We start from the raw sequence: 26,904 nt of genomic DNA on the forward strand, positions 1-26,904 counted from the left end.
GCTCTGTGCTGACAGCTCAGCCTGGAGCCTGCTTTAGTTTCTGTGTCTTCCTCTCTCTCTGCTCCTCCCACACTCACACTCTGTCTCTCTCAGTCTCAAAAATAAATAAACATTAAAAAAATTTTTTTTAAAGACTTTTAGAAAAATTGACAACCCAATTTTGAAATTTCATGGAAATATAAATGACCTAGAGTACTCAAAAAAGTATTGTAAAAATAGGAATTTGAAGCATTCATACTACCTGATTTCAAGACTTATTACCCAAATAAGTCTTGAAGTCTTGTAGTTATTATTCAAAACTACAATAATATGTCTTGTGCATATACAAATCAGTGGGACAGTGTAGACAGCCCAGAAATAGAACTACTCATATATAATCATTTATTTTTTTTTTGCATTTTTAATAGCTTTATTGAGATGTTCATGCTATTCACACATTTAGTGTATGATTCAGTATTTTTTATTGTATTTACAGAGTTGTGTATTCCCGCAATTTTAGAATATTTTAATCCCAAAAGAAACCCTGTACACACCCCCCAATACCCTTCCCCTAGCCCTAGGCAACCAGTAATCTGCTTTCTGTCCCTATAGATTTGCCTATTCTTTTATATAGGGGAATCATACAATGTGTTTTTTGTGTGACTAGCCTCTTTCACTTTACATAATGCATTTAAAGTTCGTCCATGTGGTAACATGTATTAGTATTTTTTTTGCCAAATTATACTTTTTAAATTGCCAAATAATATTTGTATGGATATACCACATTTTGTTTAACCATTGATCAGTTCATGGACATTTGAGTTGTTTCTATTTTGTGTTTATTGTGAATAATGATACCGTGAACATCCATTTACAAATTTAGTGTGGATATATATTTGCTTTTTCTTTTGGGTATATACCTGGCAATAGAATTTTTAGATCATATGGTAACAATGTCTGACATTTTGGTGAGCTACCATTTTGTCTTTTTGTTACTGGTTTATTTCACTTAGCATAATGTCATCAATGTACAGTGTGTCAGAATTTCCTTCCATTTTAAGGCTAAATAATATTCCATTGTGTATATATACCACATTGTGTTTACTAATCAATCAGTGGATATTTGGGTTACCTCTACCTGTGGTTATAGCGAAAAATGCTGCTAGGAACATGGGTGAAGAAACATTCTGAGATCCAGCTTTCAGCACTTCTAAGTATATACCCAGAAGTGGAATTGCTGCATTGTGTGATTATTCTGTTTTTACTTTTTTGAGGAACCGCAACACTGTTATCCACAATGGCTATGCCATTTTATACACTCAGGAGCAGTACACAAGTCTTCCAATGTCTCCATATCCTCAGCAACACCTGTTATTTTCTGTTTATTTTATAATAGCTATTATAATGGGTGTGAGATAGTGTATTGTGGTATTTGTTTGTAATGATTACTGAGGGTAGACATCTTTACATATGTTTATTGGCAATCTGTATGTCTTCTTTGGAGAAATGTCTACTCATATTCTTTGCCTATTTATTAGTAAGATGTATTTTTTTTTGTTTTTGTGATATAGGAGTTCTTTATATATTCTATATATTAACCATTTATTAGATATATGATTTACTAATATTTTCATCTGTTCTATGTGGTGCCTTTTCATTCTTTTGATTGTGTTCTTTGATGTACAAACGTTTTGAATTTTGATGTAGTCGAGTTTATCTATTTTGTCTTTTGTTGCCTGTGTTTTTGGTGTCATATCCAGGAAATCATTGCCAAACCAATGTCATGAAGCTTTTCCCTTATCTTTTTGGCTAAGAGTTGTATAATTTTAGCTCATACATTATTTAGATATTTGAGGCATTTTGCGTTAATTTTTGTATATGCTGTAAAGTAAGTGTTCAACTTTATTATTTTGCATGTGGAAAACTAATCTTCCCAATACCATTTCTTGAAAACACTGTCCTTTCCTCCACTGAATGGTCGTAACCCTTATAAGAAATTATTTGACCATATTTACAAGAGTTTATATTCCTGACCTTTCTATTCCGTGGTTTACATGTCTGTCTTTATGCCAGTACTACACTCTTCTGATTATTGTAGCTTTGTATAAGTTTTGAAATCAGCATAGGTAAAAACTGTATATGTCATGTTTTATTGGTGATTGGTGAATTGACCCTTATATCATTATAAAGTGTCCTTCTTTGTAACAGCTTTTGACTTAAAGTCTATTTGCCTGATACTATTAATAGCAACTCCTGTTCTTTTTTTGGCTACTGCTTGCATGAAATATCTTTTTCCATCTTTTCAGTTTAAGCCATTGCTTGTCCTTAGATTTAAATTGAGTCTATAGCCGACCATACATCCTGTTGGGGTGTTGTTGTTGTTGTTGTTGTATCCATTCTGTCCTTTGAAGAATTTAATACAGTTACATTTAAAGTAATTACTGATAGAGAAGGACTTCCTGTTGGTCTTTTGTTCATTGTTCTCTATGTGATTTGCAGTTTCTTCAATCTATGGTTCCTCCCTACTGCCTTCCTTTGTTTTCAGTTGATATTTCTATAGTGATGTGCTTTCATTCCCTCTCATTTCCTTTTGTGTATAATTCTGTAGATATTTTTGTGGTTTGCCATGGGATTGCATAAAATATCCTAAAACTTATAGCAATTTATTTTAAACTGATAACTTCAATCACATAACAATTATACTCTTTTACATCTCTGCCTCCCCAATTTATGTTGTCACAAATTATATTTTTACATATCATACACTCATTAACATATATTTATAATTATTTTTATGCTTTTGTCCTTAAATTCTATACAAGAATAAATAGTAGGTTTATAAACCAAAAATTACAATAATACTAATGTTTATATTTGTCCATATATTTACCTTTAGTGGCAAACTTTATAATTTCATAAGGCTTTTTATTTACTGTCTATTGTCCTTTCATTTCATCTTGAAGGACTCCTTTTAGCATTTCTTGTTAGGGCAGGTTTAATGTTAAGGAACTCCCTCAGTTTTTGTTTATCTGAGAATGTCTTAATGTCGTCCTCATTTTTGAAGGACGTTTTTGCTAGATATAGAGTTCTTATTTGACACAGTATTGGGCTTTTTTTTTTCCATTCAGCAGTCTGCGCATCCCACTGCTTTCTGGCCTGCAAGGTTTCTCCTGAGAAATCTGCTAGTAATTTTATTAAGGGTCCCTTCTGCATGAAAAGTTCTTTTTCTCTTGATGCTTCCAAGATTCTCTTTGTTTTTGACTTTCAATGGCTTGATTATAATGTATCTTAGTACGAGTCTCTCTAGATTTATCCTACTTGGAGTTGAGTTTCTGGTATTTTTATATCCTATATTTTCTCAAATTTGGGAAATTTTCAGCCATTATTTTTTCAAATGAACTCTTTGCCCCCTTTCTCTCCCTCTTCACTTTCTTTGAATCCCCTAATAAGTCCACTTGATGGGACTGTAAATCCCTTTGACTCTATTCACTTTTCCTTATTTTATTTTATTTTATTTTATTTTATTTTATTTTATTTTATTTTATTTTATTTTATTTTATCATCTTGTCTTATCTTGCTTTATTTTATTTTATTTTTTGCTCCTCAGACTCAGTAATTTCAAATTAACTTTAAGTTCACTGATAATTCTGCCTGTTTGAGTCTGCCGTTGAACCCCTGTAATGAATTTTTCAATGTAGATATTGTGTTTTTCAGTTCTAGATTGTCTGGTTTTTTTTAAATAATTGTGTTAATTTGTTGATATCCTCATTTTATTCATAGATTGCTGTCCTGATATTAATTTTATGTTCATGTTCTCCTCTACCTCATTGAGCATACTTAATACAGCCATTTAAAGTCTCTATTCAGTAAGTTTGATTCACTTTGTTCCTTCAAATAGGCCATGATTCCCTCTTTCTTTGTATGCCTTCTCATTTTTTTTATTGTTGGAAATTGGGCATTTGAACAAATATCCACATCTCCCAGTCTTTATGGACTGACTCTATACAGGAGACTTTGACTAATGAGAGTAGTGTGATGGCTCAAGTTCTTCTTGGGCCTTTTCTAGACATGCATCTTCCCTGGGCCTATGTATGCCTTTTTCCCAGTTCTTCCCTTTACTTGGCTGCTCTAAATGTCCTAATTTCCCTTAGAGTCTCATACTTGCTTCTTTGCAGGTCCTTGGATATCTGTTGTAGTCTTCTGCTAATAATTTCTTGACTGCAGACACCTAAAGCTCTACATTTCTTCTTTAGTACTCATTCATCATGGTATCCACTGTTGCTTTCAGCAACTTCCAACCTGATATCCAAACTATGCCATTCTTCCCATCAGTACTGCACAATCAGACAAGGCAGAAACAAGTCCCTTGGACCACCTGTAGACAAGCCAGAATGTTGGGAAAAAAGTCCCACTTTTTTGTCTTATCCAAAGAAGGAACTGGGAAATGGACAGCCTCCTTGCAACTGACATCTCTGTGATGCCAGGGGAGACAGTCCAGGAGGGGCAAGTAAAAATGCCACAAAATCTCCTACTAATTTGAGAGTGTCTTTTTCTTGGCTGAGGGTTCATTTGGTTGCTGCTGATCCTTAACTGGTTTCTAGAATTCCCACAAAGCTTGGTTCATACGTTGCTTACTTTTTATTTCCACTGGGGAACTTGGGCCTGGAGCGTCATCCTACACCCTTTTGCAGAGGTCACTGTCATTGTGACTTTGATTTGTTTTTCCCTAATGACTAATAATGTTGTCTTGTCTGTTTTTGTGTTTATTAGCCATTGTATATGTTCTTTAGAGAAATGTTTCTATTCTGATCCTTTGCCCATTATTTATGTGATTATTCTTTCTGTTACTGAGTTGTAAGAGTTTTTTATATATCATACATACAAACTATTTACCACATATATTATGTGTAAATTTTTTCACGTTCTTAATGATATCATATGGGGCACAAAAGTTTTTTTTTATTGTGCACTTCATTTTATACTTTTTATCACTTGAAGGCTTAGAAGGTTATGCCTAATATAGTGTCACTAAGATTTACTCCTAAGTTTTTTATCCTAAGATAAATTACTCCCAAGGTGTTTTCTCCTAAGATTTTTATGGTTTTGGCTTTCACAGTTAGTTTTGTGATCAGTTTTAAATTAATTTTTCTGTATGTCTTAAGCAAGTTGTCTAAGTTCATTCTTTTGCTTGTGGGGCTCACTTGATTTTAGACCAGGGCATCAGTTTAGTCCATTGAGGAAAGATAAGACAGCAAATAGTGGTGCAACAGCTGGGTATCAGTACAGAACTAAAAGGAGTCTTGACTCTTCATGCTGTAATCAAAATTAAAGTCAAGGAGGATTGTAGACCTAAGCAAGAAAGCTAAAACTTGAGGAAAATATTTTTATTACACTGAGTGAGGGGAGCATTTCAGAAAGGACAGAAATAGCTCTAACCATAATGCAAAAATTGATAAATGTGCCTTTAACAACATTAAGGCTATCATCAAAGGCCAACTTTAAGAAAATGAAAAGATAAGCCACAGCATGGGAGAAAATATTTGCAGTTCATGTATCTGACACAAGACTTAAATATTAAGTATGTTTAAATAATTCCCACAAGTAGATCATAAGAAGATAAACAGTCTCCCCTAAAAATGGGCAGAAAATTCACAAATGTCCAATGAACACATGGAAAGATTATAATTTGTGAACAGGGAAACACAAATTTAAATGTGATACTACATCACATGAACTATGGCATTTGAAATTTAAAAGACAGACACAACAATTATTGGTGAGGTTGTCAGCAACCAAAATTCTGATCCACTGCTAATGGGAGGAGAAGATGGTACAACCAATTTTGAAAACTGCTTGGCAGTTTCTTATGTAGTGGAACAATATCTACTCTGTGACGTGACAATTCCATTTCTAGATATTTAGCCAAGGAAAATGAAAATATATGTACATTGTAAGAGCTGATTAATAGTATGTATAGTAACCTTTATTCTGAAATAGAGATGCAAACTATGATTTTTCAGATGAAAAGCTTTTCATGAATGCAACTCACATAATAAACTTAAATAGTATTACAAAAATAATATTTTAATAACAGCATACTAAATAGATTCCTGCATACATGTGGATACCTTTAAGATAATTGTCATCTTTACTAATCCTTTTACTTTGTTGTTTAAAATCTTTCTTGGAGTGTCTGAGTGGCTCACTCAGTAAGCATCCGACTTTGGCTCAGGTCATGATCTCGCAGTTTGTGAGTTCAAACCCCATGTCAGGCTCTGTGCTGACAGCTCGGGGTCCTGGAGCCTGCTTCAGATTCTGTGTGTCCTTCTCTCTCTGCCCCTCCCTTCCTCACACTCTGTCTCTGTCTCTCTCTCAAAAATAAACGTTAAGAAAAAAATAAAATGTTTCTTTAATCTTTTTTTAAATAACTCAATAGTTTAAAAGGACTAAAAATTACCGTGTTTGTTACTAAATCCCTAGTTATTTACTTTCTTATGGTGTTTTTGAAATGAATATAAGTAATTAAGATATATACGTACAAATTTGTAGAAATATGTCATTGTGTGGCATGTTGCCTGGTGGGTGCTTGTATCTTGTCTAATGGAGGCTCAGTGAATATTTACTGAATATATGTTTTTAAATATGTTTTATGTGTGTGTGCATGTGTGTATATACACACATATCAGCTATAGTGCATGTGGCTTTAGAGTCTCATTCACGTAATTACTGTTTTTCTTTTTTAATCTTTGGTATTTTTAAACTTAATACCTCTGAGCATCGTATAAATATTGATTTAAACTGTTATTGATATTTTTCCGAGGCTTTAAAGAAACAAGTTACCCTTTGAATTTGAAAACTCTTTATTCCAAGTTATTGCAATGTAACAAAAGCATTCTAGTTACTGTTTTGAAATCTAAAGTGAAGTGATTTTTAAAGATTGTTCTAAATTAAGAAGACTAAAAACTTATTTATATAGTCCTAAGTGCTTCCAAACATCTGCAGTTCAAAGTACATAATTCACATTGACACCAAAGTGTAGCATCTGTTTTGACTGGAAGAGTCTGTTATTTTTTGTCTGCAAAGGAAAGAATTGTATAGCATCCAAGGAGTGACGTTTGATTGTATGCAGTCAAAATGGTCCGTGACTGAAAGCAGATTGTACAAGAGAAACGGGAGCTGTTTAAAAACTTATACAATATTAGAAAACTTTTTGTTAAAAACTTAAGGCATATTAATCTTTCGGAAAGAGCACAGAGTAAAACAGTGTAAAACAATGTATTATCTGCTTGATATAATTCTTCATTATTTACAACAGCAAGTAAAAGGAAATTACTGCTGAAAACAGATCTTGTATTAAAAATGGGCCAAATCATTTTATGATAATTTTTATAAATTTTTATATTTTTTATGTTTTTATAACAATTTTTATATTTTATATGTTTAGTTCACTCGCACTGTAGAATTAATTGTTTATAGAGAAAATTTTAATCCTTTTTTTCTTATCAGTGAACCTACAGACCACAGAATCTCTGAGCCCCTGAGATATTTTTACCATGCTACAGCTGTCCATCTTTTTTTTATCTCTATCCCCCTCTCATTTATTCTTTCTCATGTTATTTTGAAGGAAATACCAGATATAATATCCTTTTTATCTGTAACTTTTATTGTGTATTTCTTTTTTCTTTTTTTAAGTGTATTCATGTTGAGAGAAAGAGAGAGTGAATGAGGAGAGGGGCGGAGAGAAAGGGAGAGAGAGGATCCCAGCAGGCTCTCCCAGAGCCCTCCACAGAGCTCAAACTCATGACCTGAGTTCGTGAAGATCATGACCTGATCTGAACTGTGAGATCATGACCTGAGCTGAAACTGAAAGTTGGACTCTTAACCAACTGAACCACCCAGGCGCCCCTTACATTGTGTATTTCTAAAAGATATGAACTGTTGATTATAACCACAGTATCATTATCACAACAAAAATATTAACAAAGAGTATTGTGAAGCATCTGATCAGTTTTCAAATTCCAGTCATTCCATAAATATCATAACTTTCTTCTTTGTTTGAATCTGTATTTAATAAGAATTACACATTGCAAATGACTGAATTGACTCTTAACACTATTTTTAATTTATAGATTCCCTTTCTATCTCTTTTTGTCCTTGGAGTTTATTTTTTAAACACATTGAGTCCGTTTTCTTGTAGTTTCCCAGTTTATTGATTGCATCTCTGCAGTGTCATTTAATGTATTCCTCTCTTCTCTGTAAGTATCTATAGGCTTGATCAGATTTAGATTACTGTTTGTTACCAAGACTGCTTTACAGGTAGTTTTGTGTTTTATCTGGGAATACATGTTGGTTTGTGAAGGAACTACGTGAGTTATTAACAGGTCTCAGTGGTCTATTAATGATCTCAGTATATTAGTATCTCTTAGTTTATTAATGACTTCAAAATTGTGATACTCTAATACTCCTTTTTTTTTATTAGCTTGGATGCTTCCATAGCCATTTTCTTATCTATTCTTTGACTACCCAGTGGTAAAGTTTATATAAGAAAGGGTAGATAAATTCTTGGCTTATAAATTCCCCCACAGTGCTAATTAGTTTTTTAAACATTTTATTGTAATTATAAATTTAATAATTTAAACATACTCTGTGTGTTACAGTATATTTCACTTACTATCCCTATTGGTGATCATATTGTCTCATCTTTAGCTACAGGAGAGCTTTTCAAGTTTTCTACTGAGTGCTCTCTGAGTCTCTTTGATAATTTCTTAGTCCTGATTAATACAAAACTTCTGCTAAGAACATGTGTTCTTGGATCATATTCTATATTTCTTGTCCCAGACCTGGAGTCAGCCATATATCCATGGAGTCCTATATTTTTAGTAGGAAATGGTACTTGAAACTCATAGGGTAGGTGCTAAAAGTACTCATTGCTACCGGATTTCCTGTTATTTCTATCTTTTTCAATGGGCAGAACTGGGAAATACACAAACACACATATTTTTTAAAGGTAAAACCCTTTGTATCCTCATACTGATTCTTCAGTTCAATTTCTGAACTAAAAGGTTTTTTATGTATTTTATCTTTCGTCTTTATTTTCATCTCATTTGATGTGAGCCCTAGTTCCCAAGGGCACTGTAACAGTATACAGATAGCATTTACTTAAGTTCAATTAAAAGATGTTTAAAAGATGTAAGAAATCTCCTAAGTCTCAATTTATTCATTAGAACTTTTAAGAATATTAATATTTGGCAGAATATGATCAGGGAAAGTATTATTTTTAATTATGTTAGTTCAAAATGAAACTCTAAAACCATGGAAGATGTTATGTAATACTTGATCTAGCAACATGCATTTTCTCTAGCATTTGTCTTCTTTCTTTTCGTTCATTAAAGTAGGGAGGATCACTAAACAACTTGAAAGTGTAGTCCTTTAGGACACTTGCTAGTTTGAGTGGTCCCTGGGCCTTATCTTCTATCCCTCTTGTACTTCATGGCCGTGGAAACTGAGCCCAAGTATGCAATGTGGATAAATGCCCTCAGGTCAACAGTAGCTTTATTGTTCTTAAGTTACACTTCTCTGTTTGACTACAGTGTTTCATATTTTGTGTATTATGTAAGTAGGAAAGAAGTCTCTATCCCTGGGTTATTTCTGATTTCCTACTTACTTCCTTACTTAAATAGGTGGTCAACTTGTGACCATGACTTCTCACTTTCTTCAAGCACACCCTTGACATTTCTACCTTTCCTCCTGTGTTCTTCCTCTTTTCCTTCATTCAACTTATAAAATCATGTTCCCCGAATAAGCCCAACTCAGATGTCATCAGCTCCATGAGACATTCTTTTATCCCATAGCCAAAATTATCTCCCCCACATTTGTAACCTCATAAGTCATAGTCATTCTGTTTAAGTACTTAATATGTAATAATTTTGTATTAAAATCAATTGAAAATGTAGAGGTTAATTCTAGTAAAGAATACTTCTGCTGGATTGTGATGCTCACTGCTATGTCTTACTCGTTTTCATGCCTCATGATTTGTGTCTTCACAAAACACATTTATGTTTTGGTTGCATTTATGAGCAAATATTTGAATTGTTACAGGCAAAATGGGACAGATATAAATCATGTGTAAATCATGTGTCCCTTCCAAATGAAGGCCAAATGATGTAATGTCACAAAGGTTTCACTCAAATCATTTTTAAAATGTGGTAAGTAATTTTTTAAAATCTTATTTATTTATTTTGAGAGAGTGAGTGAGTGGGGTAGGAGCAGAGAGAGAGAGAGAGAGAGAGAGAGAGAGAGGGAGAGAGAATCTCAAGAGAGAGAGAGAGAGAGAGGGAGAGAGAATCTCAAGGAGGCTCCATGCTGTCACACAGAGCCCAAAGTGGGACTTGATCCCATGAACCATGAGATCATGAGATGAGCCGAAATCAAGAGTTGGATGCTTAACTGACTGAGCCACCCAGGCACCCCTAAAAACGTGATAAGTGATTCAAGTTGTCACACAGCACATGTTGGAATATTCATGGCAACATGAAATGATCTGCCACTATATTATATTTGACTATAATATAGTCAGCACTATATTTGCAGAACTTAATTTCAACAAAACTTTATCTGGTAAATTAAATTAATATTTTAAAAATCTTGATTTTGTGATTATTATTTTACTTCATTTATAAATATATTTTGGTTTTATAGTTGTATTATATATTCATGAGGCATGTATATTCAATGTTGTAAAACATCATTCTATAATTTAAGTCAATATCAGCAGTTTGGTATGACATTTCTTTTAAAAGGATTTGTGGGGCACCTGGGTGGTTCAGTCGGTTAAGCATCACAACTCTTGATTTTGGTTAGGGTCATGATCTCACAGTTCATGGGATCAAAGCCCTGATCTCTGCACTGATAGCACGGAGCCTGCTTGTAAATCTCTTCCTCTCTCTGCCCCTCTCCTGCTCACGTGCACATGTGCACATGCACGCTCTCAAAATAAATACACAAACTTAAAAAAATTAAAAATATAAAAAGATTTGTATATTACTAGGTTTGAGAAATACTGATATGGGCTAAATATTACAGAGGTCAGAGGCAAAAAAATCAATGTTAGATGCCAAATTGGATTATGACTGTATCTTGATTATTTTGTAATAATGATTTTTAATTCATTAGGACAACCAGCCACTTGTCAACTAATATAGAATTAACTTTGTATAGGTATTTACTTACTGGTTGTTACTTAAATATCCTAATTTTTTTAATTTTAATTTTTTAGTAATGTCTACTTCCAGCGTGGGGCTCAAAATCACAACCAAGAGTCCCATGTTCTATCCAACTGAGCCAGCCAGGCATCCCTTAAATATTCTGACTTACAAATAGATAAATTAAGGAGTGATTTTTTAACTTTTTTCCTGAAAGATGGCTTTAGTACTTTATTCCTTTAGCTAATCCCCCCCCATGTATCTTGATATGGTCCTGAATTACAGCACATCACTTTATAATTATTGTGTAAAATGTTCAATATATTTATATGAAGATCTTGTATTCAAATGTCATAGTTCAATTATTTTTTAACATCGGTGCCCATTTATGCTTTTATTTATAATTTCTTTTTTTTACTTATATTCTCATATATTTCCTGTAGGTCAGAATGTCATTTCATGTTTGTTATCACTTGTTTTACTTAAAAATAAGGTTTAGCCAAAATAGAAATGAAAAACATTTGTTTCCTTAGTTGTTTCCAAACCTATAGCACTATAGTTACTACTTTCTTCCTTACACAATTGCTTCCTTAGATATTTCTAAAAATCTGGAAAACCTCTTAATACATATTTTATAATTGCTATTTTAAAAAATTTAATAAAAATTCATCACAGAATACCATATTGAGGTTTACTTAGAACCCCATGTGATTTTTAGATGTTTTTATTCAGCCAAGAGATACCTAATAAAAACCATTTGATCAATGAAGAAAATAATTTTAAATGTAGTTTGATCTTAATTTTATGAAAGCACAAAGTATTTTTCTAACTCATGGTAATATTTAGATTAATAAAAGATAATTGCAATTGAATTGCCAGAGTACTATAAACAATATTATTTTGTTCTTATTCATCATTACTTTTAACTTACTATTCTTATTGCGGAAGATACCTTGTCTTTTAGTGATTGCAGTGGTATTATTTACATTAATTCATATGGCTTGTTTGAAAAAAAAATGCTATAACTCCTTTACTTAATGGGATTCTTCCCTTGTGGCAGTGCAAACGGCTAGAGCAGGAGCTTCATCATCTGAAAGAGCAGAACCAGACTTCAGCAAACAACATGAGACATCTGACTGCTGAAAACAATCAAGAACGTGCTCTGAAGGTAAATCTCTGTTCCTTCTTACAGGCAAATTAAGGTTGTAAGCCCTTGGTGCCAGCTTTCTGTGCTGCATATATCAGTTGTGTACATTTCCGCAGAAGTGAGCTGTGGTGTTTGCCAACAACCCCTTCTTTAAACACAGATACAGCACCCTTCTGTTATGGTATTATTTTATTTCGTGTTATGTGTACATGAAAACAACATATTTTCTGAATTTTGAGTGATGGTATATTAGTACTTTGGGTTCATTCTGTTTCTGATTTTACAATATATTTTTACCTTTTGTAGTTAATAAAAAGTGGCCACACTATAAAAGAAAAAAAATTAAACCATGAGCCTTTTCTTCACATCAATATTTATTACACTAATCTTGTAATATTATTAACTCACAGAAGTGACTCTCCCTGAAGGGTATGTGAATATATTTGGGAATTGAAATAGTACTTAAAATGTTACTTATTACAAAAAAAAAAAAAAAAAAAGGAAGAAGATAGTGTACCAGAACTTGAAACAAGCGTACATTTCATGATAAGAGGTTCTGTTTCATTTTAGTATAGATCCAATAATCATGAAAATAGATCCAACATCGTTTTTATTCTACTAATTATATATTTTTTTCTTATTGTACTTAAGACTTTCCATTCTCCCTTTTCATTTTTGTCCCAATTCCTAGCATAGTACCTATGACACAGTAGTGGTTCCTGCCCTCAAGGTGCTTACAGTCTCATTAACTGCTTAAAAATAAAAACAAAACCACATCTATAGGAAACAGAAAAGATTCATCATTGTCATGATTGTGCAGTAAGAAAAAATATGCTATCAAGAAAATTGTACTTTGTTTTCTTAAATTCTCTTTTTGCTACAGTTTGCAGGATAGTATTACAGCATTAGCAGGATAACTCACTAAGCCAGGATTATCTACCAAAATTAGAAAAATGGTGACATTTTGAAGTGGAAAATATTTTAGTCTGTCAAAAAGTGTGAAGTTTGGTTGAAGTCAGATTTTTCTGTAAATGTGTTTAGCTTCATTTTGAAATTCTCAGTGAGTAATTAGGAGCCTATGATAACTTTGTTGTCATTGTTTAATGCACTTTCTCCTCTTTTCTCTCAAATTCATAGATAGACTAGAGCAATAAGGGGAAAAGAAAAGAAATTTAGATTCTTGATCATTTTTTAATTACACCAAGGAATTTAACATTATTTGAGTAAAATTTAGTATAATCATTTTTTCCAGTGTATACTTGCAAATCAAAAGAAGGATTGTTTTAAAGGCAGCTTACATTATATATGCCAATTTATTATCAGCATCAGGGGACAGATTTCATGTGCCATATATGATATGGCTATTCTTGTGTAAAACAGACCTAAAATTAAAATTCTAGTCTGTTAAGTACATAATAATACCATAGTCCTTCTTCTGGATTTTTTGTTGTGTATTTATGTTAAATTGAGGAGGGCACCTGTTGGGATGAGCACTGGGTGTTGTAGAGAAACCAATTTGACAATAAATTTCATATAAAAAATAAATAAAATAAATATATAAAAAATAAATTGAATTAAATGGCACCTGCTACCTGTGGAGAAAAAGAAATGTACATTTCTAAGAGGTTATTAAAATTAGAAGGTAAGATATAGAACAAAAAAAAACCCTGGAAATTTAAACCCAAAACAAAACCCCTATAAAATAGAAATCTGTATAAATTATGGACTATATAAAACAATATATAAACAAAGCTACGTTTGAATCCTTTTTTTAGTTATTTTATGCCAATTTTCTCATGAGAAACCTTGAATTTATATTATATATCTGCTTTATTCTGAATCATTTTTTAAAATTATTCTTACCTTCTAGGGATTTTGTTCTGTTTTTGGTGCTTTGGGTGTTGCATTCTGTATCTTCAAGTTGCCATATAAGTTCTGAATAATAAGTTTATTATCAAGCTGTCTAATGAATCAGTTGTTTGTGTACTTTCTCAGCAGTATGCCTATCTTTTATGGCACACTTACAATTATTTTTGTGTTTGTTAACTCATTCAATATTTAGTTACTATGTAAATAAGCTTTAGGGAGAAATTTTTTAAAAGAGTCACTGTCTCTAGGGACCTTCAGTCAGTCAATAATATTTCTAGTATTTTATTATAAAAAGTACTGTTATTGATATCAGTAAAAGGTAAATTTGATTAGGATGAGAGCTGAAAAATTTATGCTTTATTTAATTGTGTAATGCTGAAATTCATAAAGGAAACAGTCCTAGTGATATGTTTGGGAAAAATCCAAGTTAATGGTCATACATTATATAGGACTTTCCAGTAGATTAAGGCAAATACATGATTATCATACAAAGAAATACTTTTTAATATTATAGTGCTGTTCAAATAATAAATCTTTGTTTATTCTGATAACCTGGGAATTCTTTCTAAATTAGTTCTGGTGGTAGAGGATAAAATTGGTCATTTGATGATCATATACGTTATTTTTAAAGTAGCATGGGATTATACCAGCTAAATTTGCTAAGATGGAATTTCCCCCTAATTTTATAGCGTTTGCAGTGTTCCCTAATAACAAGTAAAACACACTGGTATGTATGGGATGAAGGGCTAAATTTATACTGATACCAGTCTATAGCATAATAGTTAATTTAATAAAAGCTTATTTTCTCATTTAAAGTACATTTTAACCATTTATGTGAGGAAATTGGTTTCTTGTGAAACACAATTTTGGATATTTAATATTTTTAAATAAATTTAGATCAGCCATAAATATGCAGACATCAAACTTACTGAGAAATTTCATGTATACTGCCTTCTTTTCCTCTTTCATTTTATTTATTTACCTTCTTTATCATATGTCTTTCACTTCCTACAATTGGACTTCTCCACTGTAATTCCATTGAAAGCCATTCTTTCTTAGATTATAAATGACCTCTGGTGATTAAACCTGTGAAACTTATTATTTATTCTACTCAGCATCCCAGTCAGTGTAACTAGAACACATTTCAATTTTGTTGGCCCTGCCCTTTTGAAATACTTTCCTGTGGTTCTCTATTGCTATATCATTTTTCTTCTTCGAATGGTGTTCTTTAGTTGGTGCCTCTTTTTCTACCTATTCCCAAGTTGTGTGATAAGTCCCTTATTATTCTTAAAAAAAAATCTTTATTCATTTATTTTTTTTTAGAGCAGTTGTAGATTGGCAGCAAAATTAAGCAGAGAGTGCAGAGTTCCCACATACCTCCTGCCTTCACACATGTAAATGCCCTCAGCATCCAGCTCCATATTTGTATATTTGTTACACTCCATGAATCTATATCAGTTTTGCCCACAGTCCACAGTTTACATTAAGGGTCACTCTTAGTGCTGTACATTTTACAGATTTTAACAAAGGTACATTACATGTATCTACTGCTGCAGTATCATATAGAAGAGTTTCACTCTAGAAATCCTCTGTGTTCTACCTATTTATTTTTCTCTCCTCCCACTATCTGCCACCCATTAATCTTTTTATGGTCTCCGTAGTTTTGCCTTTTCCAGAATGTCATTTAGTTGGAATCATACATTATGTATTCATTTAAACTTTCTCTATATTTTTTGATGGCTTCATAGCTCATGTCTTTTTAGTGTTTAGTATTCCATTTTCTCGATGTACCACAGTTTATTTATCTACTCACCTACTGAAGGACATCTTGCTTGCTTCCAGAATTTGGCAACTTTGAATATGAAATGAAAATGAAGTATGAAAGTTTCTATAAACATCCATTTGCAGAATTGTTTGTGGACATAAAATTTTCAGCTCATATGGAGAAATACCAAGGACTCAATTGCTGGGTTGTATGATAAGAATGTTTAGTTTTGGAAGAAACTACCAAACTATCTTCCAGAGTAGCTGTACTATTTTTCATTCCTACCAATAATGAATTTGATTTGTTTCTCCACTATCTCGCCAACACTTGCAGTTTCTTTTATTGTAGACTTGTTTCTTCTAATTTCATCCATTCCTGCACTATCACCTGTTGTTTATATCCTAATGACTATCTCGTCTGCCCTTCCACTTGGATATCTTAATGTTTCCTTAACCACAACAAGTTTGAAAACAAATCCCTAATTTGACTCCCTAAGTCTTTTCTCCCCAGAAAGAAGTCAGGACCTGAGTCTAACACTATTGACTGTATGACTTAACATTTATTCCCAATCATATTCTCCTTTGTTTGTCTTTACTATAGAACCAGGAGAAGTTAAACACTTTCTCAGCCTTTCTTTTTGCTAATATGACATAAGAGAAATTCAACAGGGTAGAGAGAAGTTGGAGTGTCTCTGGAAAAGTTTTTGTTTCCTTCATGTAGGACTGATACAGCAGGCATCTTATTACCTTAAACACTTACTGCTGCCTGGAACTACATCAACCATCTTATAGCCATGAAGAAAACACCAGAACTGGCCATTAACATTATTGAGCCCCTTAGCCAATGAGCTACTTTGAGAACATTAAGCATCTATACCCTGATTTCTTTTTCTGGTAATAGATATACCTTATATTTTAAATCACTTAATAGTTTTCTGTTATTTACTTCCAAATTGATCAATTAACATCTATTAATTAATGATACTACCATACTCCTTAGACACGTAGGTTAATATAATTGACATAACCTTCATGTTCTTTTAGGCTGTCATCCACCACAAAGCAGTCAGACATTCAGTCCTGTCAATTCTGCAACAATGATTTCTCTCCTATTTTCCTTTCTATTTTTATTGTCCTACCCCTACCCTATGTCAAATTCATGATCTAGATAATAATACTACAAGCATATCTCATTTTATGGTGCCTCATTTTATTGCACTTTACAGATAATACATTTTCTTCACATTGAAGGTTTGTGGCACCTCTGTATCCCAAGCAAGTCTTTTGGTGACATTTTTTTCAACTTTTTGTCTCTGTGTCACATTTGATAATTTTTGTGCAATATTTCAAATTTTTTCATTAGAATTATATTTGTTGTGGTGATCTGTGATAAGTGATTACAACTCACTAAGATCAGATGATGGTTAGTGTTTTTTACCAATAAGGTTTTTTTTAATTAAGGGTATACACATTGTGTTTTTTTAGACACAATGCTATTGCACATTTAATAGACTATAGTATAGTGAAAACATAATGCTTATATGTGCTGGGAAATTAAAAAATTCATTTGACTCGCCCTATTGCAATATTCACTTTATTGCAGGTGTCTAGAATATTTCCAAATACAATATTTCCAAAGTATGCCTGTACCCTCCTAACTTTTCTGTCCTTGGTTTCTCACCTCTCTAACCAGTTGTTACTTTCATTAGCCATCATTCTAAAACAGAAGGGACACTTCACTACTCAAAAACTTTCATTGTCTTGCATTTTCAACAATGACCCTGAATGACCCTTATAAAAACAATGAAAAAGGATGACTAAAATGTATATTTTAAGTATATTTTACAACAACATTATAGAAAAGACAGGAAGATAAGGAATTTACAAAGACCTAAAACAAAGTAGAAATGAGAGCAGGGGACATGAGAAGTAAGTGATTGCCTGAAGTTGTCTTTTACTCTGAGAGCATTTGTCAGACCTCGGTGAATTTTCCATTTTAATGGTTTCAAGGGCAAGACAAACAAGAGGCAGAGCCTGGAGCCTGTTTAAGCCAGAGAGTGTAATGAGATACCCTCTCTTGAAGCTGGTATCATAATGGCCACACCATTAGTGTTTAGGTGAACAAGAGTCAAGCCCTTCATACAAAATAAGGTAACAAAGGAATTTGACTTTCCTGACTGTGGAGGAGAGGAAATTGCTCAGAATTCATCATCCTTGGCCAGCTTTAAGGCAGGTTTTAGCACCACACAGGTTGCCTGAATTCTTGCTATCTGTGTAACTCTAAAAGCTGAGGATTTAACTGAAGTAGTCCTACCCTGGCAGGACCCATAGACAACAGACCAAAGCAAATTACCTTCCAATTAACCTCTAATATTTCTTATAGATAAAATTTCAAAGACCCAGAGCTATCAAAAAACACATAAGAGAAGAAGGCACTTCTAATGAAAGTTAGTAAAAACATAAGGCAGCAGAATCATATACTAAAACAACAAATAGTTTAGGTATTCTAATTATCAGTCACAGAATATAATATAAATGTTTAAGTAGTATCTTTAAAAAGAGATGCTTAAAAATAAGAGCAAGGAAAATAGCTAAAAATGATCAAGTGAATTTGGAAAGCCAAATGAGATTGAATTTACAGAAATTGATAAAAAAATTTAAACAGCAAATAGGTTTAACACAATGTTAAGAAACTGTTAATGAACTGGAAGATATATCTAAACCAAGTATGGAAATGGAAGCCAGAAAGAAAAATATAAAATGTTAAAAGACACAAAAGATAGAGTGAAAAGATCTAAAATCTATTTGGAATTCTAGAGTAGATAATATAGGGAACAGGGAAAGGCAAGATACAAAGAAATCATGACTGAGTATCTCCCAGAATTGTCAAGTGACACAAGCCTCAGATCTAGGAATACCAAATCAATTCTAAGTATGATAAATTAGAAGAAACTACAGAACGTGAAAGTTAAAGCTCTTAAAAACAACCATTAGAAAAGACCTATTTGGGGCACCTGGGTGGCTCAGTCAGTTGAACTACCAACCCTTGATTTTGGCTCAGGTCGTGATCCCAGAGTCATGGAACTGAACCCCGCATTGGGATCTGCACTGAGTGTGGAGCTTGGTCTGTCTGTCTGTCTGTCTGTCTGTCTCTCTCTCTCTCTCTCTCCCTTGCCCCTCTCCCCTTCTTGTGCACTCTCTCTCTCTAAAAGAAAAAAAAATAAAGAACAGCCAAAACATTTAAAAAAAAAAAAGATATTTAACAAAGAAATGGCATTTAGACTCACTGACTTCTCAATGGTAATAATGGAATAATATCTTAAATACCCAGAAAGTAGCAATGGGAATAGTTCCTTAAATATACAGAGAGAAAAGTAACTGTCAAGGGCAAGAGTAAAATAATGGTCAGATAAATAAAAAATTTCAGTTGCTTTCTATTACGTATAGCATATAATCCAAACCTCCGAAGTGTGGAATTTAAGATTCTGCACTACAATTTTAGCCTGCGTTTTATTTTCCGTCTTTCTTTCTTTGTTTTTCTTTCTTTCTCTTTTCTTTTTCTTCCTTTCTGTCTTTTTTATTTTTTTTAAGTTTTTAAAGTTTTTATGTTAATTCCAGTTAGTTAACATACATTGTTATAGTCAACATTTCCATAATGGGCAATTCAACAATTCCATACATCACCCTGTGCTCATCACAAGTGCACTCCTTAATCCCCATCACCATTTAACCCATCTTTCTACCTACTTCCCCTCTGGTAACCATCAGTTCTCTATTATTTCTTGGTTTCTCTCTCTCTCTCTCTCTCTCTCTCTCTCACTTTCTCTTTTTTTTTTTTTTGTTTCTTTTGCTCTTTTGTTTCTTAAATTCCACTATGAGTGAGATTATATGGTATTTGTCGTTCTCAGACTGACTCATAGCGTTATACTCTATAACTCCATCTGTATTGTTCCAAATGGCAAGATATTCTTTCTTTTTTTTTTTTTTCCAACGTTTATTTATTTTTGGGACAGAGAGAGACAGAGCATGAACGGGGGAGGGGCAGAGAGAGAGGGAGACACAGGATCAGAAACAGGCTCCAGGCTCCGAGCCATCAGCCCAGAGCCTGATGCGGGGCTCGAACTCCCAGACCGCGAGATCGTGACCTGGCTGAAGTCGGATGCTTAACCGACTGCGCCACCCAGGCGCCCCAAGATATTCTTTCTTATGGCTGAGTAATGTTCCATTATATATATGTACACACTACATCTTTATCCACTCATCTGTTGGTGGTCAGTTAGGCTGCTTCCATAGTTTGGCTATTGTAAATAATGCTGCAGTAAACACAGATATGCTTGTATCCCTTTGAATTAGTGTTTTTGTATTCTTTTACTTTGTGTTTTACTTTCTTTTTCTTTCTTTCTTTTTTTTTTTTTTTTACCATTTCTCTTTGTAGTCTTGATAAACCCCAACCATCCCCACTACTTCCTAAACATGTCATGTTTTTTAATTCCTCTGGTCTTTACTTTTGTTATGACTGTTATTTAATTCTGTCTCTAATATTAATTGGTTGTTTACATGTCATCTCTAAATCAAAAATTTCTTAAGCATACGGGATCATAGCTTTTTCATGTTGCTCTTCTCTTGGAATTTAGCACATGATTGAACTCAATATATAATCAGTAAGTTTTTTAAATTAGAAACCAGTTTTAATCTGTCCTAGTTGAAATCAACATTTATTTTATTTACTTATTTATTTCATGTTTATTTTTGAGAGAGAGACAGAGAGAGCGTGATTGGGGGAGGGGCAGAGAGAAGCAGACAAAATCCTAGAGTTAGGCTTGATTTCTCTTTCTTACATTCCACATTCCATCTGTAAACAAATTCTCGTGGCTCTACTTTTGATGCATGTCAAGAATTCGGTCACTTCTCATCACTTCCACTGCTACTACTGTCTTTCAGGCCTCCGTCATCTCTTGCCTGGATTTTACAAAAGCCTACTAATGGTTTCTTAGTTCCATCCTTGCTCTCCTCTATTCTCAACACAGCCTCCAGGATATTCCTATTAAAATATAAATTAGATTATATTACTCCTCTGCCAAGAACCTTTCAGTGGCTGCCATTTCACCCTGAAGATAAACCTACAAGACCTCTTGATCTGGACCTCAGTTTCCTCCTTGTCACCATCCTTTGCTTAGTCACATTCCTTTCTTGCTGTTCCACAAATATACCAGGCACCCTCATATCAGAAGGTCTTTTTGTACTTTCTGTTCCTACTCCCAAGGATCACTCGCCCCACCCCTCCCCCACCCCCAAATATTCACATGGCTTACTTTCTTAACTCCTTCAAGTCTCTTCAAATGCCACCTTTCATTGAGGTCTTCCCAAGCATTTTCTCAATCCTCTTCCCTGTTTTTACTCCAGAGTACTTATCTTCTAAGGAAGTATACATTTACTTATTTATTATTTTCATATTCTGTTCTCTTGGTAGAAATAACTGCTCCATGAGATCAAGGATTTTTGGTTACTTTATACACTTCTGTATCTATTGATGATATTAAAAATATTTGACAGTAAGTAAGAGATACTGACCAACTGTAACAGATGCCAGCTCTTAACAGTTTGTATGGTTGTATCTATGCATAGCAGCTGAAAACCAGCTCTGGCTGGATCTCCTACAAGTACATATAATAGCCATTGAATAAGTATCTCTTAAGTGAATTAGTGCTACACATGCAATTTAGTATCCAGCTTTCCCTACTTAACACTTCATAACCATTCTCCAGTATACTTACTCTATAAATATCACCTTAATGTATGACGTAATTTGCAATGTATGGATGCACCATAACTAACTCTTCCCTTAGTATTAAATATTTAGGTTTTTTGTAGCTTTGTATTTTATGAACAGCACTGTGAAAAATATTTTTGTGTATTTTAGTATGCTGTGTATTTTAAAATTGTGTATTTTAATATTTAACTGTAGCTTAGCAAACAAATTTTGATTATTTTTTCAAATTTTTAGTTTTAGTAATGCAAATCATTTTAAAAGCCAAATGATTCTATAAGGGTTCTAATAAAAAAATAACAGTCAGCCTCCTTATCTCTCCTGATTTCTGCTCCGCAGAAAAAAATCACTCTCAACTCTTTCAGCTGTTCCTTCTGTATTTGCACTCTATTTCTAAATTTCTAAATGAATATCTTATACTAGTTTTCATTTTTTGTTATTATTAATTGACTTCCTACTATAAAGATGAAGATTTAGCTTTCTCTTAGATTAGTGCTGGTTGTGACCCTCTAAATCAACTGGGTGACAGTTCTCCCATGGGTTTTTTTGTATTTCTACATGTCTGTGAGCAGAGGCACAATTGACCTTTGTTCTGAAATATGTTCTAGAGAATATTTGCTTAGCAAACAGCCTTGGAAGATAGAGATAGTGTCTCCCTCTGTAGCAGAGGGCAGATTTGTTTACTGTCCAATGTAAAAAAAACAATGTCTCCCTCGGAAGCAAAGGTCAGGCAGGTTTGCTAGCAGCATATTATAAAAGATTTGGCTTCCCTAAGTTTGGAGTTCCTTAGCTGTAATGCAGTCCCGCTGTGTGTGCAGTATATAACTGTTCCCCTCCACATTGCCCCCATGGGAGTTGCAGGGCAGAGACCCCGATACAAACAGGAAGCTTATGCTGTTTGTGCTGTGTCTGAGTAAAGTTCTCTGTAATGCAGAATTCTTGTCTTCTGCCAGTATGCATGAAACTGGCAGGCTAATTTGTTAGCCTGCAAGTAGGATAAAAATACTTCACTCTTCACAGTTCTTATAAAGCCACATTTCCTTTCTTTTTCAGTATTACGTCTTCCTCAGAATTATGGTTTGGATTTTTTTGTTTGTATAATGTATATCTATCACTAGTACATCTGTACCCTCTCTACTAAATAAAAATATCTTGTTAATACCTTCAAATATTTCAGGTGACCTAAAACTATTTTTTTTGTTTGAGGATCTGAACTGATTATTCTATATAAGACATTACTAGTCTTGGAACCTACCTCCAGTGTCATTCTGTGGCTACCTTTAATTTCTCCTATGTTAGATCACCTGTTTCCTGTATCTCATTTTTTTTCTTGCTTGACTTTTTCATTTTGATGGAGCACACTTTCTAATAGTTTCCTGAGAAAGGATACATGTAAGTTAAAATTTTAAAGACTGTATGGTATTTCTTCAAGATAGATTTCTAGAAGTAGAGTACTTGAATAACAGAATGAACATTTAAATTCAAATTCCTAGACTCATTTTCAGGGTTAAAATATTCGACAGAATATTTGACAAGGACCCCAAAACCTTGCACTTTAATGTTATTATTTTTAAAACTTTTTAAAATTGAATTTCTCTTTTAAATTTTATGCATCCATTAAAACCACAGTGAAATACCATGTCACATCTATACAATGGCTAAATGAAAAATACAGGGGTGCCCAGGTAACTCAGTCTGTTGAGCATCCAACTCTTGATTTCAGTCCAGGTCATGATCCCAGGGTTGTGGAATTGAACCCCGCATCAGGCTCTGTGCTGAGTGTGGAACCTACTTAAGATTCTTTCTCTCCCTTGCCCCTTGACCCACTCACACTCTCTCTCTCAAAAAAAAAAAAAAAAAACCCAAAAAACAAGAAACACACACACACACACACACACACACAGATGTTGACAAGATGTGCAGAAACTGAATCTCTTACATACTACTGGTGGCAATATAAAATTATTACAGCCACTCTGGGATAGTTTGCCACATTTAACATGTAACCCAACTATTGCACTCCTCAGTCTTACCCAGAGAAATGAAAGTTTATGTTCACAAAAATCTTATACAGAAATGTTCATAGCAACTTTTTTTGTTATTGCCCAAAACTAGAAAGAAAGCTAGATATCCATTAGGGGGTCAGTGGATCAACATCCATGCAATCAACTATGACTCAGCAATAAAAAAGAGCAACTTATTGATACCTGCAGTGCCTTTTATGGTTCTCATTATGCTGAATGGGAAAAGCCAATAGCAAAGGGTTATATCTATGTGATCTCAGTTATATAACAGTCCCAAAGTGACAAAATCATTATGATGGAGAACAGATCAGTGGTTTCTTAGACTTAGGTAGAAGATCAGAGTTTGACAAAAACTGGGTGGCTCAGTTGGTTAAGCTTTGGACTTCAGCTCAGGTCATGATCTCACGGTTTCTGAATTGGAGCCCCGCATCAGGCTGTGTGCTGACAGCTTGGAGCCTGGAGCCTGCTTCAGATTCTGTGTCTCCCTCTCTCTCTGCCCTTCCCCACCCCCCCATCTTGCACTCTCTCTGTCTCTCAAAAATAAATAAACATTTAAAAAATGTAACTTTCTGGATCCTAGGTATTAGCATCATCCCTACTATTGGGTTTTAGTAAATACTATTATTTCGTATTTAAGTAGTTTCTTTCTAGAATGTTTTTTTAAGTTTTTATCAGTGCATATAATAAATTTTATTGAGTTCTTGATATTGAACAATTCCCTGAATAAACTCTTCGATTTGATTTGTCATTGTTTTCTTGATTTTAAAAATTATTCAAATTCCCACTTTGTTTTTCTTTTTTAAGATTGTTTCGGCTGTGACAATTTGATGCCAATATTACTAGCTTAATGAATAGCATAAATTTCTTTTTTAAAGTGTGGCCTTGACAAGTTTAAATTGAATAGGAAGGGTCATGTACCATTGGAAGCCAGTGATTCCCGGCCTTCTTTTTTTCCTCTATATTGTTATGATTGCATTTTGAATAAAAGTAGAGTAACTTACCAATATGTCACTTCATGCATACATGACACATAGTGAGAAATACAGTGGCAGGAAATTAGTTAGAGAAGGGAGAGAATGATGCCAGATCTTGTACATGTTGTAGTTCAGATTATTGAAATGTATGGGAATACTCAGAAGTCACATTTAGAAGTGAAATAAATGGAGCAATAGTGATTTCCAGCATTTTACTCTTGGTGCACAAAAATAAGTGATTCACAGAGGAGATAGTAGAAAGTAGAGAAGAAGTAGAAAGATAAGATGACCAAGAGGTTGTGTTATGATAGAATTCAGGGTAGAGTCATGAAGGGAATGGCTCACAGTGTCAAATGCTACAGAAAAATCAAATAAGATCAAAAGTTAGAGCCAACGCATTAAAATACACAAAATTCTGAGCAAAGGAAGTGGAGAGAAATTCTGCACTGGTTCCTAACAGCATTCTGTTCCAATGCCAGACTTTGTTTTCCACACAGTACAGTTTTACTTGCGAGAGTGCCTTTCCTTACAACACACAAGACTGTCAGCTAGACCAGGTTTACAGTCTTTGCATACTAAATGGAGAATTGCTATGACAGCATTCATTACAGGCTCTCTGAAAGAAACAGTTATGCTGAAGGGTGGTTCTGTGGATTTACAGCACCAGGTATAGCCAAATCATCAAAGCCTGTGTAAGTTCATCAAGTCCATCAAGACACAATAAAAACTGATGCTGTTCAGATAAAACCACTGTGATCCATAACCTCTTACATGGAAGGAATACTGAATTTCTGTGGGAAACTTCTGTGGAGATTATCAGCGGCAAACCACAAGTGCAGTACTTGTGAATTCTTACATTTAATTGCTCTCAACAATGAATGCCAATGTTTTTCTAATTTTGAATTTCATACTATTATTTTAGGAATGTGAGATTTTATTTTCATACATAATTATAGAAATACAAAATTACATTGCATGCTTTCCTGTCTTATACATTTTGTAAAATGCCAAAAAAAAAATCAAAATGAATACTTGAATGAAGACATAAGCTTTCAGTAGGAGACTGAATCTTTGGCAGATTTATCATTACGTGAGCTGGCTTTAGATAGATCTTGGAACCCTTTTCAAGTCTTTGTATCACCTTCTCTTTGGACCTAGTATTTCCTCTGATTGAAATGCCCTACATCACCTATTGCCCTCCCTCGTTTGCCCAGCTAATATCTACTCATCCTGTCTTCAGTTTGGCTACAATCCTCTTGTCACCAAACTGGAGAGGTATTTGAGTGGTAGAATGAAATGTTTTAATATCAAAATGAGCACTGATTTGAAAATAAATTGAGTATGTGAGAAGCTCAGTGGTCCCAGGATTTCCTCCAGGCCCTTCCTATCTCTGTCACATGAACAGTACCTTAAGTTCCACTTTCCCCTTTGCCTTCTGCTCTCACCTCATCATCTCCATCCTTTTTTTCCTAACCTATTGAGTTTTGGTATTACAGTGGCCAAGACATAGAAGAGCAGATATGTATGATACATTCATTGTTGGAAACAGTACCCAGGGCACCTTTATTCTTAGTTTTTTTTAACATTTATTTATTTTGAGAGAGACAGAGTGTGAGCAGATGAGGGGCAGAGAGAGAGAGAGAGAGAGAGATACAGAATCTGGAGCAGGCTCCAGGCTCTAGGCTCTGAGCACAGAGCCTGACATGGGGCTTGAACCCACGAACCACGACTGAGCCTCCCAGGGTACCTTTAAAAGCAATAAGGGTCCTCTTGACAGTTTGTTAGGTAATGAGTACAGGTTAATGGTTCTTGACAAAGGCATGTATTAGAATTATTAAAAGAATATTAACTGAATAATAAATCTGGGCCATACCCAAAGCACTCTGAATTGGAAAATCTTACCCTGGATTTGAAAACTTGCTGACATAGACTTGGTGTTTGAAAGCAAATTAGCGACAAAATATTTCCCAATTTGTTTGTGAAAATAATATGTTTGGATTTTTGTTTCTGAAAATAAGGTTTGTTTCCTACCAACGGTGCTTTTAATTTTAGTTCTGTCCAGTTTTCACTGGCTTGATATTAGTATTTTGGTAGCATTATCAGTTTTACATCTTTTTAAAGTTCTTACTTGGATTTTAAGGGTAAGTTAGATGAAGCTACATAAAGAATGCTGGCCGGG

At 33.8% G+C, this 26,904-nt stretch overlaps 1 protein-coding gene across 8 annotated transcripts in view; it reads left to right on the top strand.

Annotated features, from left to right (window-relative positions):
• The window catches only part of MIPOL1 (mirror-image polydactyly 1), a 329,171-nt gene that overhangs the window by 146,102 nt on the left and 156,165 nt on the right, over positions 1 to 26,904 (top strand). For all 8 annotated transcript variants that reach the window (XR_007153079.1, XM_047863349.1, XM_047863347.1 and 5 more), the window contains one exon: positions 12,241 to 12,348. Coding sequence is in view for 7 of the 8 variants with exons in the window: in XM_047863349.1 (XP_047719305.1) it covers positions 12,241 to 12,348 (108 nt within the window). In the remaining variant the exon portion in view is untranslated. The remainder of the gene's footprint in view (positions 1 to 12,240; positions 12,349 to 26,904) is intronic.

Source organism: Prionailurus viverrinus, chromosome B3 (genome assembly GCF_022837055.1).
Source record: "Prionailurus viverrinus isolate Anna chromosome B3, UM_Priviv_1.0, whole genome shotgun sequence".
NCBI lineage: Eukaryota > Metazoa > Chordata > Mammalia > Carnivora > Felidae > Prionailurus > Prionailurus viverrinus.